General features: G+C 46.7%; 1 protein-coding gene across 1 annotated transcript; it reads right to left on the bottom strand.

Moving 5' to 3' along the window:
• Positions 1–6,039: 6,039 nt before the first annotated feature.
• ACBD7 (acyl-CoA binding domain containing 7) lies at positions 6,040–13,373 on the bottom strand. The gene is made up of 4 exons (XM_058282370.2): positions 13,224–13,373; positions 6,547–6,664; positions 6,380–6,442; positions 6,040–6,293 (listed from the first exon to the last, which is right to left on the bottom strand). Exons 1-4 carry the CDS (start codon positions 13,233–13,235, stop codon positions 6,220–6,222), a joined length of 267 nt encoding a protein of 88 aa, XP_058138353.1. The 5' UTR covers positions 13,236–13,373; the 3' UTR covers positions 6,040–6,219.
• Between the last annotated feature and the right edge of the window lie 668 nt (positions 13,374–14,041).

Here is a 14,041-nt window from a genome sequence, read left to right as displayed (position 1 = left end):
TTAGGTGCATCAGAAAAAAAATGGCAGACTAAGCTTGGCGTCCACAAACGCCTACCGAAGGGAAGGAAAAGCCCGTGTGCCTGGGCCCTGCGATCCAGAGCTGTCAGTTTCCTGACTGTGCCTGTCTCTTCTAGGTCTGGCTGTACACTAGGATCCCCTGGTCTCCTTGTTTCCCCACAGCTACACAATAAACTCCATGGCTTAATGGAACCGATACCTCTTCCTAAACTGCTCAACATCACGTTCTATTTTCAAATGTTAACTTTTAAAGCATTGATAAGTTTATGATCGCCTAATATGGGATCACATTTTCGTTACTATTTAAAGATAACATACAGAGAGCCGTAGTAAAATGAGATCAGTGAAAATGCAACAGAGGGTAGGGTGCTCCATGCCCCGGAGGCCGGTGCCCATCCTCCACTGGAGGCACAAGCCGCCTCGGGAGCTGTTCCGCGGGTGGAATTGAAAGCTCGACTTTCCAAACCCAGGGACAAAGAGGTGGCTGGGCACCAACTTCAGCTACTGATGAGTAAATTCAGCGGGCTACAGTGTAATCTGGAGAACACCTAAAGTTTGAGCCTGTCCAAGTAGGAGGAGGCCAGGAGTTGCCATCTTAACTCCACACCTGGAAGGAGGGGAAGCGGGGCAGACTGCAAATCCCAGTGCTGGTGGGGACTGGCTTCTTTCCATCCAGATCATATTGCAGCTCTAGCCTAGGCCCCAGTGCCACCTCCAGTAGGGAGGAAGCTGGGGGGACCTGTGCCAGCCTCTCCAGGAAATTACTGGCCAAGCTGCAGAGGCTGGTGATTATCTTACTCTGGAGGTGCAAGCCGCTCCAGGAGCTGTTCTGTGGCTGGAATTGGAAGCTCCATTTCCCAGAGGAGGCTGGCTGCCAATTTTGACTACTGATTAGTAGACACAGCTGCCTAAGATGTAACCCTAGGAACAACTGGGGTGTGAATCTGTCCAAGTGAGAAAGAGGCCCATGCCATTTTGACTCTGCCTGAGGGGAAGTTGGGCTGACCAAAAATCACAGTGATGGTAGGAAGCTGTTTCTTTCACCCATATTGGCCTGCAGTCCTAGGATAGCCTTAGCCTCACCTCCAGCAGGCAGGAGCCTGGCAGGCCCTTCACCAGCCCATCCAGGTAACTTCAGGTTCCTTTGGCTGGCACAAACTGAATAATAGGAAGTCTACCAGGGCAACTGCGGTCATCTTGGACCCACACTGCATAGATTGCTGCCCACACCTGCAGCTCCATCCTTGTTCCAGGCAGGGGAGAAAGCAATGTGAAGCTCCATCAGTCTCTCTGGGCAACTACAGTCTAGGCCTGCCCGACTTGGTTTATTCCACACAGTTGTGACTCTGTTTCTACCTCCGGCAAAGGAGAAAGTTGGGAGAAGCTACATCCATCCTTAGGGCAATAAGGGCAGCTTGAGCCTCCACAGCTTATAGCACCAATTACATGCTTGGATCCTACTACACAACCAGCAAGGGAGAAAGGGCAGGAAGTCCTAAACTAAACAGAGCAACTGCACCTAGAATAAATACTCTAGTAAGCCAGATGCCAAGACATCAACAAAAAATTACAACCCACACCAAGAAACAGGAAGCTATGGTCCAGTTAAAGGAACAAGATAAGCCTCCAGATGACATAAAGGAGTTGAGACAGCTAATCATAGGTGTTCAAACAAATCTCCTTAATAAATTCAATGAAATGGCTAAAGAAATTAAGGATATTAAGAAGACACTGAATGAGCACAAAGAAGAATTTGAAAGCATACATAGAAAAATAGCAGATCTTATGGGAATGAAAGGTGTAATAAATGAAATTTAAAAAACATTGGAATCATATAATAGCAGGTTTGAGGAGGCAGAAGAAAGGATTGGTGAGCTTGAAGAAATAGCTTCTGAAGGTGAACATAGAAAATAACTGATGAAGAATGGAAAAATTGAACAAGGTCTCAGGGAACTAAATGACAGTAAAAGGCATGCAAACATACATGTCATGGGTGTCCCAGAGGGAGAAGAGAAGGGAAAATGGGCAGAAGGAATATTTGAAGAAATAATGGTAGAAAATTTCCCAACCCTACTGAAGGACATAGATATCCCTGTCCAAGAAGCACAATGTACTCCCATCTGAAAAAATCCAAATAGACCAACTCCAAGACACATAGTAATCAAAATGTCAAATGCCAAAGACAAAGAAAGAATTCTGAGAACAGCAAGAGAAAAGCAATGCATAACATATAAGGAATACCCAATAAGATCAAGTGCTGATTTCTCACCAGAAACCATGGGGCAAGAAGACAGTGGTATGATATATATATAATATACTACAAGAGAAAAACATCCAGCCAAGAATCTTATATCTGGCAAGGCTGTCTTTCAAAAATGAGAGTGAGATTAGAATATTCACAGATATACAGAAACTGAGAGAACTTCTAAGCAACAGACCAGATTTTCAGGAACTACTAAATGGTGTGCTAGAGCCTGAAAAGAAAAGACAGGAGGGAGAGGCCTAGAAAAGAGTCTATAAATGAAGATTATATCAATAAAAGTAACTAAAAGTGTCAAAAGAGTGAATAAAATAAAATATGACAAATAAACTCAGATAGACAGGAATAAACTTAACCAACGATGTAAAGCACTTGTATTCAGAAAACTGCAACTCAATGTTAAAAGAAATTTTAAAAAGCCTAAAAAACTGGAAGAATATTCCCTACTCATGGATTGGAAGACTAAATATCATTAAGATGTCAGTTCTACTCAACTTGATATATAGATTCAATGCAATCCCAATAAAAATTCCACCAGCATTTTAAAAAAAAATTGAAAACAAGATTATCAAATTTATTTGGAAGGGCAAGCAGTCCTGAATAGCCAGAAACATCATAAAAAGGAAAAGAGAACTCTTATCTCTGGACTTTAAATAATATTATTACCTAGCTATAGTGGTAAAAACAGCATGGTACTGGCATAAAGGCAGACATAGAAACCAATGGAACCAAATTGAAGATTCAGAAACAGATACTCACATGTATGGTGAAGTGATTTTTGACTAGCCTATCAAACCCACACAGCTCAGGCAGAACAGTCCATTCAACAAAATGGTGCTGAAAGAACTGGATATCCATAGCTGAAAGTAGGAAAGAGGACCCCTATACCACATTCAAAATGGATAAAAAATCTAAAAATGAGAGCAGAAAACATAAAACTTCTAGAAGAAATTGTAGGAAAGTATCTTCAAGACCTGGTGGTAGATGGTGGATTCTTAAAGGAGATAAGAGGAGAACTGAGATAGACTACTGATGTTCAATGTATGTAGAAGTTTTAATTAGCTTTACTGTAAAAGTGTGGAAATGTATAGAGTGGATGGTAACAAACAGTAACAGCTAGTTTATAAATGGTGATGTGGCTGAAAATGGTAGTCTAGGGATATAAATGCCAATTGACAGAGTACCGGAGAATAATTTAGTAACTGAATAGCACCATAAACCAAGAGGTGGATGAGAATTTTGGTTGATGGTACAGATGCAAGAGTGTCCTTTGGGAGCCTGAGTAAACATACATCACTACTGCAGGGTGTTGGGAACACATGGGCAAAGTACAACTGGAGTGACCTATGGACTGTGGTTAGCAGTAATAATATAACATTCCTGCATCTATGGGAAAGATGTACTAGGTTGATAATGAGGCAGTATGGGAAATGTGAGCCAAATGTACACTATGGACATGGTAACAATCAGATGATATTATCTTATCTGTAACAAATGTTCCATCAGTGTGGTGTGTTGATAGAAGAGTGTTGTTTGGGAATTCTGCACATGCAATGATTGTTTTTATAATTTTACATCTTCTGCCATAAAAAAAATACATTTAAAAAACAATAGGGTGGGTTGGGGAAAAACCAAATATAAGATAAGGACGATAATTAGTAATAAGATTTTGACAATATTCTTTCATAATTTGTAACAAACGTCTCATGACAATGCAAGGTGTTTGTGGAGGGTTCATGCATGGGACCCCTGTATGATGTTATGCATGTTTGCTTGGTAAGTTCACAACTTTTACTCCACACTTAATTGTTTACGTATGTTCATACATAAATGATATAAAGATAATAATAGAGAGGGTTCGGGGAAAAATACTTTGGTTAGTAGTAATATTTTGACAATGCTCCTTAATCATTAGTTAAAAAGGTTTAACAACAATGCCAGGTGTTGGTGGTAGGGTGAGGTATGAGGGTCTTGTATGGTGTTATATATGGTTGTTTTGTAAGTTCGCAACTATTGCTACGTGCTTATTGTTTATGTATGTGTGAGGGTTATATATTTTAATAGATTAATTTTTAAAAAATCTTTTAAAAATGGATAGAGGAGATATTTTTCAGAATTTATAATTTATTTTTAACAAAGTGCAAAATAATAGAAAATTTATTATTTGAGGACCTTGATTTAGAATTCACATAATACATATGAGCTAGAAATAGCCTCAAGAAAATTAGGTTTACTATGTGCTGTGCTTTACATGTTATTTTTTTTAATATTTTGTATTATAGAAGTTGTGAGCTTATAAAAAATCATGCATAACATGCATAATACTCTTACATCATCCGTCTTCCAACACCTTACATTATTGCGGAACATTTGTTACAGATTATGAAAGGCCATGATCAGACTATTACCACTAACTGTGGTCCATAGTGCGCTACTGGTATATTTTTCCATGTATCCCCTATTAACACCATGTGTTAGTGTTGTAAACTTGTCATAGTTCATGAGAGAACACTCAATTTCTGCTGTTAACCACAGCCCACCTTCTACCACATGGTTCACTGTGTTATACAGTCCCATGCCTTGTACATTCTATCCAAACACCTGTTAATTTGATATGATTTCCAGGGTTTCCTCACTGAAGAGTTGGTATAAAAGTAATCTGGATTCATGATTATTAATTTAAAACATTTTTGGTCAATTTAGTCCACAAATGGGAATCTCCTGGTACAACCAAGGCTACTGGAGTGGACTTTCTCTCCCACCTTCCCACCTAGTGGAGATGAAGTCCCTGTGGCAATTGCTTTGAGTTCCCAAGTCCTCAACTGGAGAAATCCAGGCTTATCTATCATTGTTGATATCTTCTCTTTGTCAGACCTGGGTCTTGGCTTCATTGTTGAAAAATTCAGATCATCTTTATGGAACACTTGGTAAAGATGGGAATCATCCTTACATTCCAAAGATTTCCAGGTTAAAAATCAGCCTAGATTGTTTTACAGTAACATCAGCTCAATCTATCCCTCTGGTCATACCATACCAAACCTAGACTCTGATACTATAGAGATACACTGATTTGGGGGCTATTTACCTGTGATATTCTAGACAGGCTTTAGAACTGTTAAAATGAGACTATCTTCTCTTGGAGAGTTTATGTACCAGCAAGAAAGACCAAGTACTGGGCCAAGAGGATACCCCAGACTCTGTATTTTCACTCTGATAAACCTGAACTTAAGAGGTACGGAAAACTGTACAGTTTGTTATCACTAGATACCACATTTTAGTCTGATTTTCTGGTTTGTGTCTTAAGTAAAAATTTAAAGAAAAAAATGTAGAGATTTCCATGATGGCTTTCTTCTTTCATGAAGATAGACTCATAAATTTGCTTTTTTGTTGTTATTAACATTTTCAGTTTATGTTTCATACAGAATTTGTTTAAAAGTGAGGATATGAAATTATAGTAATCTCATTCAACTCTTACAACAACCTTGTGAGAACGATATTATTTCCCAATTCGACAGAAACTTGCCCTGGGTCATCCAGGAAATAAATCACAGAATGAGGCTAGAACCACATCTGTTCCTTATTCCAAAGTTGCTGCTTCAGTGAGAACCCCAAAGACATGGTATCACACAGCAATGATCTTGTTATTGATCCTTCATACGAACTTGTAGAAAAACAGATAAAACAAAAGAACAACCGATTTTTAATGTTTTCTGTACATATTCGCAGAACAATAATTTTTTAAAAGAAGTTTAACCATTACCTGGTTTAAGCAAGTAAAATTTATTTAAATAGGTAGTTTCAGCATACTTCTAAATAAGTAATCCACATTAATAGCCAAAACCATACATGACACATGGAGAGTTAACAGTGAATCCCCTAAGTGTCAGATAGTGATACCATTACTAAGACTTGGAAAGGAAAAGCTGCTCATATGCTGAATTCTAGATTCCATATTTTTCGATCAGCTCTTTCGCTTTAGAAATGTAGGCACTCATGGCATCTTCCTTCGACAATCCTAGAAAAATAAAAGAGATGAGCTCAACTGCTTGGTGTACTGGGAAATTAAGAACGTTTGTTTTAACTCGTGTAAGAATTAAAAACCTTTTTGGAGGTTCCATGCTTCCCACTTAATCTTGCCTTTTAGATCGAGCATTACTGGGCACTCTGCCAAAAGAAGGGTAGACATATTTGCAAGTTAACTTTTTACTGCGGGTGCCTGTAAATGTTCAAACTAAATGGTCCATTATTTTTAATTGATAACAAAATACTTATGTCAATGTCTCCAATCACAGACTGTTTGTAGAGCCCGTAGAGTTCCTTCAGCTCATCGTCATCTGGCCTTGTTCTCAGCTTCCTGACGTCTTCTGCAGCCTTGTCAAAATCAGCCTAAAGCAAAAGAAACAAGGCGCGCGGTGCCTTCACCCGCTGGAAGCAGGTGCGCCAGCCTTTGGGGCATTGTATCACCAAGCAGTGGGGACTCCAAGAGAAGGAAGGTCTCAAACAGAAATGGCCCATTACTGCCGTGGTTCCACCAAAACTATCCTAACTTATTTTAGCTCATGGATGGCTCTGCTGGTACTTACCTGATACACAGACAAGAGGTGGGGAACTAGATGAAATTCTTAACGCCGGAAGCTGTTAGACATCCTGGTGCAGCTCGCTCGAAGCGCAGTCTCGGCTGCACTGAAGACCTTGGACTCCCTATGGCTCTGCACTGGGGATGTCTATCTCATGCACACGCAACTGTCGGCAGCCACTGTGCTACCAGTTCATGCCTCTGCTGGGTCAGTTCTCTTTTGGTGCCTGTGTGCCCACACTCTCCAACATCAGTACAAGGAGTCATTCCTATTTGGTAGACCAGATGGTTTCTGAGGGCAATACTTTTTTTTTTTCTCCCCCAAATGACACCCATTTATTAGCTCACCGTCCTGTGGATCTGGCTGGGGCAGCGGGCCTAGGTCCTATGCTCAGGCTATCACTGAGCTAAAACCACGGTGTTAGCTGGGGCTGCGCTTCTTGTCCGGGGCTTGGGTCAGCGTTCAGTTCCCCACAGGGCGGGAGCGAGGCCCCGTTTTCTTGAGGACTCTCAACCGGGGACTCTCCCCTTAAGGCCTCCTGCGCTCCTCCTCCAGAGGGCCACACATTTTTTAAAAGCGGTTTTATTCACATCCCATGCAATTCATCCAAAGTGTACAGTCGCAGAGTTGTGTATTCATCACCACAATCAAAGTTAGTGCATTTTCACTGCTCCAAAAAGGAAAACCCCATATCCCCTATACCCGCCCCCCCATTATTGACATGTAGCATTTGTGCGGTACCTTTGTTACCATTGATTAAAGAAAATTAAAGCATTACTGTTAACTATAGTCCTCAGTTTGCATTAGTTGTATTTCTTCCCGTATATCACCCTATTATTACCGCCTTGTAAGAATGATGTACGTTTGGTTTAGTTCATGGAAGAACATTCTTACATTTGTATCACTAGCCATAGGTGTCATCCACGATAGGTTTCACCGTATTATACAGTCCCACATTTCATCCTCTAGCACCTTCTAGTGACATACACGACCCTTTCAACCACAATCACATGCACAATTCAGTGCTGTTAGTTACCCTCATGACAATGCGCTACCATCAACTGCACCCACTTCCAAACATTCAGAATCAACCCAACCAACCATTCTGCAAGAACGAGCATCCGCTTACAGGGCGATACTTTGGATGAGTCGATGTGCTTGGAGAAGAGTCCTTAAAACATCGGGACCAGGAAGCGGACTTGGCCCAGTGGTTAGGGCGTCCGTCTACCACATGAGAGGTCCGCGGTTCAAACCCCGGGCCTCCTTGACCCGTGTGGAGCTGGCCCACGTGCAGTGCTGATGTGCGCAAGGAGTGCCCTGCCACACAGGGGTGTCCCCCGCGTAGGGGAGCCCCACACGCAAGGAGTGCACCCCGTAAGGAGAGCCGCCCAACATGGAAGAAAGCGCAGCCTGCCCAGGAATGGCGCCGCACACACAGATTCCCAGTGGGGCAGCGGACAAAGACAGAAGACGCAGAAAATAGAACAGACAACCGGTGGGGGGGGGGGGGGGGCCGATGGGGAGAGAGAAATAAATAAATCTTTAAAAAAAAAACCAACAACACTGGGACCAAGAAATAAGACCTCTTCAACTGGCTTCCAGAGAAGAAAAGTGTGGAGCCCCCTCCTGCTGACAGCTAGAGGAAGGGGGCCCCCTGGGCGGCCAACCTGGGGCCTACCTCAGCGGACGCCCTGAGCTGCCCCCCAGCACTTTCCCCGGGGGGGTGTTTCCCACAGGGAAGGCCCAGCTTTGCCTCCCCTGCAACCTGGGGCACCTCCCAGCCCTGCATCCCGTCCACCTTTTAACCTCCTAGTCAATATTTTACACAGGGCTTTGGCGATTATTTTCCTAATTCATTTTTAAATATAAACTGTATTTTACCTTGTAGCATCCATTTTACATTAGGGATAACTAGGAACTGCCAATAGCCTGGGTATTAGACCAGGGAAGCTAATTGAGGCATTTGCCATTCTCCCCTTTCCCGCCAATATTTCCCTCTCCTATGCCAGAAAATCCCTTTCGAGCCAAAGGCCTGGCAAGAAAGCCGGTCATCCCCCTGTGACGTCAGAACCCACCGGGCTCAGCAGAGATGCTGGTAAAATTGCCATCCAGCCCCAAAGACAGCACAGTAGCCCAAGTAAGGACAGTTGCTTTGTGATGAACAAAAATCACCTGTGGACTGGAGACCAGGGTCTCCCCCAAAATAATCTTGAAAAAGCCCTATCCCCCTTATAGAGAGCCGAATAGTGTGGGTGATGTGACAAGGGCCAGCCCCTGCCTCTCCTCTGTGAGGGTCTCGCAAGGCAAGTGCCAGTCGCTTTATACAGAGCAACATGGTTATGAACAGGATTCGGAGCTAAACTGCCCTGGTTTCACTGCCATGGTCACTGAGGAGCTGTGCCACCTTAAGCAAGTTACTCAACCTCTCTGAGTCTGGTTTTTCATCTGGAGTACAGTACAGTCAGTTTGTTGGGGAGAGTTAAATAAATTAACATGAGTAAAGCACTTAAAACAGTGCCAGGTGCAGGGTGAGTATTCAGTAGAGGTGAGTTATTAGCACTATTATTTTTTTTTATTATAAGGCTCTCTGAAACGAAAGAAAACCCTGAAAAAAAAAATAACTGAAGCAGGACATTTACAATACTGTTTTAGTTGATGACTTAACGAGGAATACAAAGTTGTTTTTAAACAGCTTTGTAAGTTGTGTGGAAAACATAAAGACTAGTAATAAATATATTAAAATATGTAAAGAGTAACTGCCTGTGGTTATTGATGTTTTCCGATTTTGCTTTACTTTTTGTATTTTCCAAATACATGTAATGTGCATGTATTGTGTTAATAAACAAGAAAAAAAATCACAGTAGCACGCGCCCTGAGGTCAAAGCAGGTCAGCGCTTCCTAGGTGAGGGACAGGCACCTGCCCCTCCTGTGCCAGGCTTGCAGGTGTCTCGTCTGCTGGGAAGATCTGTGCCATTTTCCACAACAGCAACTCAATTCCTTTTGGCAAGTCAAGGCTGGTTTAGAATTCTAAACCTTCCAAAAAAATACGCTGGGTTCCTGCCTATCAGGAAAGAGCTTCTGGAACAGTGTTCTTTGCATTTTGAAGGGGTATGGAACCATTTGAAAATCAAAGCCTCGGGCCCTCTCCACGGGAGAGTTCAGGCCCTGACATGTTCCACAAGCCTTTTTCAGGGGTCCCGGTCCCTCCTCCCACCCAGGTGAAGCCCCACCACGTACAGGAACCCCCTGGAGCAGGGCCCCAAGTCGCTCTTTCTGCCCGTCACACACTTCCCTGGCACCGGGGCTCAGCGTGTTGCCACCTCTGTGCCAGGGGCTGGCCAGGGGCACCCATCTAGACTGGGCGTCCCATCCCGACCAGGAGAGCGCTGGCCCGCAGGACCATGGCTGGAATTCCAGCGCCAAGACACAGTGCGGGGAGATGCTCGGGGAGATGCTCAGCCAAGGAAGAAAGTATCCAGCTCGGAGCGGGGCACTGGGGCTAAGCGGTCAAGGCTCCTGTCCTCCCAGACCTCCCCTCAGCATCCCACGACTTAACCACGGTCTGGAGCACCGACTGCGGGCCACCTGGGCCGGGCACACGGGGGTGGACCGGGCAGCCTGCTCTCGAGACACTGAGGCTGGTGGGAGTCCAGCTGGTCAGCCCCACCTGCGTGACACTTGCTCCCGTGGAGAAGTGGCTGGTCAGGTGCTCTGGGAGCACCGGGGAAGAGGCGGCTTTGTAGCGGGGCAAAGGTGTGCCAGCAGCTCCCCAGAGGGGTGGCGCTGAGCCAGGGGGTCAGGGAGCAGGACGGACAGGAGCCTGGAAACGTGTTCCAGGCAGTCCGGACCCGTTTATTAGGCGGGGGTGCCGTTTATTGTGTGCTCCCCACATAGCCAGGACAGCAGGCAGGCACACACGCTAGCCTTGAGGCAGGGACAGGGTCTTCAGAGGGCTGCCCGGTCGTGTGAGCCGGGTCTGCCACGGTGCAGCTGCACTGGCTGGGTTGGCTGAGGAATTCCAGCCTGTGCTGAGCTGGTTTCTAGCCTCAGCATCCTGGTTGAATGCTCTTGCCTGAGATTCTTTATGCTGTTAAAAAAAAAAAAACCTGCAGATCCCACTGCGCCCTGGCCGCCCTTCCGGGCCCGCAGAGATGCAGGGTGGGAGCACCCTGTCTTTCTAAAGATGAAACCGGCCTCTTAGAGTACCCACTCCTCTGTCTTCCGAATTTCACCACAGCTGGAGAAAGCCTCTGAGGGTGATCTCACCTTAATCTAACCTTTCTTTCTAAAGCCAAGCAACATGGCCATCCCATACATGGAGCTGACAATGCCTTTTGAGCACTTTGTTCCCATTGAAGAAGTGAATTAGGAAGATCACACATTCTCACATTCAAGGAACTGCGTGGTTCTTTGGACTCCAAATGTGTGTATGGGGAGGAGGGGATTTAGCTATTTGCCAGTTGTGAAAGTATGGGTCCCCTAGACCCAAAGAGATGCATCTTCTTGAAGGAACTCTCTCCTTTTTACCCTCATCACCTAGGAATTCCTTAGACGATTCTCTAGATGGCTGATATCTCTCCTGAAAGCTTGGCTGAGGAAGTAAACATATCAGAATTTTAAAATGAAATTTGGAGATCATAGCTGAATTAAAATTCCATTTATATTTCCACTCCCATAGAGTCTGTCAGTAGAACGTCTTATAGTATAAAGAAAAAGATACAAATTGCTATTCCCTCCACTTCCACCAAGCAAGCCATTTATAGCATCTTGATGAAAACAGGTATATGATGCTTTCACATGCCAGTTAAGTTATCAACAGGAAAGAGATTTAAGTCGGTCAGCTTTGGTTGTTGCCTTTTAAAAGGTTATTTTTCTCTAATATTCCTAATGCTCGAATGGATTGTTAACAGACTAAAGCATAGGGTAGTCGTTATTGATATTTTTTTTAGCATACAGCTTTTCTGTGATATTCCTCTGCTTTTATATCTTGTTTGAAAATATTCTTAAAGCAAAAAAAAAAAGATTAAGCTAAAAGGAACATTTCAGATCTTTCAATATGAAGAAAGTTTTGATACTGAAAGTTATGATTGGTGGAAACTTTAAGATGACTTGCACAAGAGAAAAATTTAAATTTTTATCTGATTGTTCAGCGACAAACTTATCCTTACTGGACACATATGCCAAGCACTGTTTTTGATGTTAAATATAGGTAGTTCATTGAATCTTACAGCATCCCTCCATTTTTAGGTGGGGAAACTGAGGCACAGGCTAAGAAGGGGTGGGGCATGGATTTGAGCCTAGCTGACTCCGGAATCTGTGCCCTAACCCAATTGTCTGAAGAAATGATTAAAGCCAGCCTTGCTCATTCCATGAAGTTTTAGGAAGGCATTTCTTTTTTAAATCTCGTTTTAGAAGATAAATTAAAGTTGAGGAAATGCTCGCGGAGCAGTGCTCGGTGCAGGGGCAGAGCTGAACTGAACTGTGCGCACCAGCACAGCCGGCACCGGAGAGGACGAGCGGCCGGGACCCACGCTGGTGGCGGGCACCACCTGGGCGAGGGGATTCCTGGTGGCTTTTATTTCCTTTTTGTTTGTTCTCTTTTCCAAAATTTACCACTCCGAGCACAGAAGCTGCTATATGCCAGAAAGCCAGTATTTCTAAATCGGAGCTTTACAGATCTCTGCCGTTCAGAAAAACCCTGTTCTAGAGAACCCCGAGGGACCCGCCAGCCCCGGGGCCGCGAGCGACACCCGGACCTCGGACCCCCACGGCGCCCTGGGCGCTCCGGGGGGGAAGGCGGGGGGCGGGGCCGCCGAGCCCTCCAGATCCCCGCCCCCCCCCCCCCCCCAGCGCCCGCGCCGCCCGCCGGGCTGGAGCGTCTCCGCGCCGTGGGCTTAGCCTTCCCCGGGGGCCGGCAGCAGTGCAGTCCGCAGCGGCGACCTCGGGGGCTCGCGGAAGGGTGGGGCGCCCTCCAGGTACGCACCCGAGGTGCGGAGCGCTCGGGGAGGAGTGGGGGCGCTCGGGCAGGAGTGGGGGCGCTCGGGGAGGAGTGGGGGCTCTCGGGGAGGAGTAGGGGCGCTCGGGGAGGAGTGGGGGTGCCCGGAGGGTGCGCCCGCGACCTCCGCGATGGGGAGGGGCGCCCTCGGGGAACGTACTTGCGATGGGGGGCACTCCGGGAGAATGGGGGTGCCCTCTGGGTGCGCATCTGCGCAGCGGGGAGCTCGGGGAGGGATGCGGGGTGCACGGGGTGCACGACTGCAGCCTCGGGGAGAAGTCCAGCGCCAGGGGCGCCTCCCTGCCGGCGCCACGCGCCTCCCCAAGCCCCCGGCGCCGTCCCTCGGAGCAACGCCCTGGCCCCGCGCGCTCACCTGCAGGGCCATGTCGGCGGCGCCGGCTTCGGCACCTCGGCTCGGGGCCCACTCCCGCTTCTTAGGGGATGCTTGGCCGCCGCTCCCTCTGGCTGCGCCCGGCCCTCCAGCCCGCGCCCGAGTTCTGTCCCCAGCTGGACCCGGGCTCGGAGCCCCGCCCCGGCCCCGCCCCGGCCCCGCCCCCGGGCGCTCCCCCCCCTCCGCGTCCTCGGCACCTGCGCACCCCCCTCCTGCCTGGTCGCCAGGTGCTGCTCCTCCCCAGGGCAAGGCTGCTGTTGGGTCTTCTTTTTCCTTTATAAAACAGAACCACCCAAATCCCGCGCGCACGTCGCTCAGCCTTACCCGCCAGCTTCTCACCGCGCAAGGCCGGGGCCGCCCGCCCGGGGACCCAGGGGCGCGAGCCGCCGCGCCCAGCCTGCGGGTACACGCTCCTAAATCTTCAGGGAACCGGAACCAGATTCCCTTAAAAAGGGGCGTGTGCCAGCTGGACCTGGAGCCTCGGCGGAGTTGCAGCCCCTCTCCTCCGGTTCTTACCCAGGTCAGCTGACAGGGAGGTGAGGATGGTCAACCACCACACCAAGGACCGAGAGTCTACAGCTGCAGGGGCGGAGTCCCGTCCAGCAGCCGTGGGATCTAAGTCCCCTCTCGATTTAGGGGTGGAGTGGGCATCGCCACCCCAGGGTCCTCAGGAGGGAGGAATAAAGTATCGATTAGAGTAGACTTGCTGGTATTCTACTATAAAACTATTGTGGGTCCAGTAATGGAAGGAACTGTTATCACTGATGTGGAGACAGTGGCCACGGGAGTTGCTGAGGGCA

Source organism: Dasypus novemcinctus, chromosome 20, assembly GCF_030445035.2.
Source record: "Dasypus novemcinctus isolate mDasNov1 chromosome 20, mDasNov1.1.hap2, whole genome shotgun sequence".
NCBI classification, from domain to species: Eukaryota; Metazoa; Chordata; class Mammalia; order Cingulata; family Dasypodidae; genus Dasypus; species Dasypus novemcinctus.
This window is presented reverse-complemented; position numbering and strand designations above follow the sequence as displayed.

Coding starts and splice junctions, on each gene's coding strand:
- ACBD7 (XM_058282370.2), bottom strand. Junction 6,443..6,546: donor GATTGGAGACATTGACATAA/GTATTTTGTTAT, acceptor TTCTTTTGGCAG/AGTGCCCAGTAATGCTCGAT. Junction 6,294..6,379: donor AGCATGGAACCTCCAAAAAG/GTTTTTAATTCT, acceptor TTATTTTTCTAG/GATTGTCGAAGGAAGATGCC.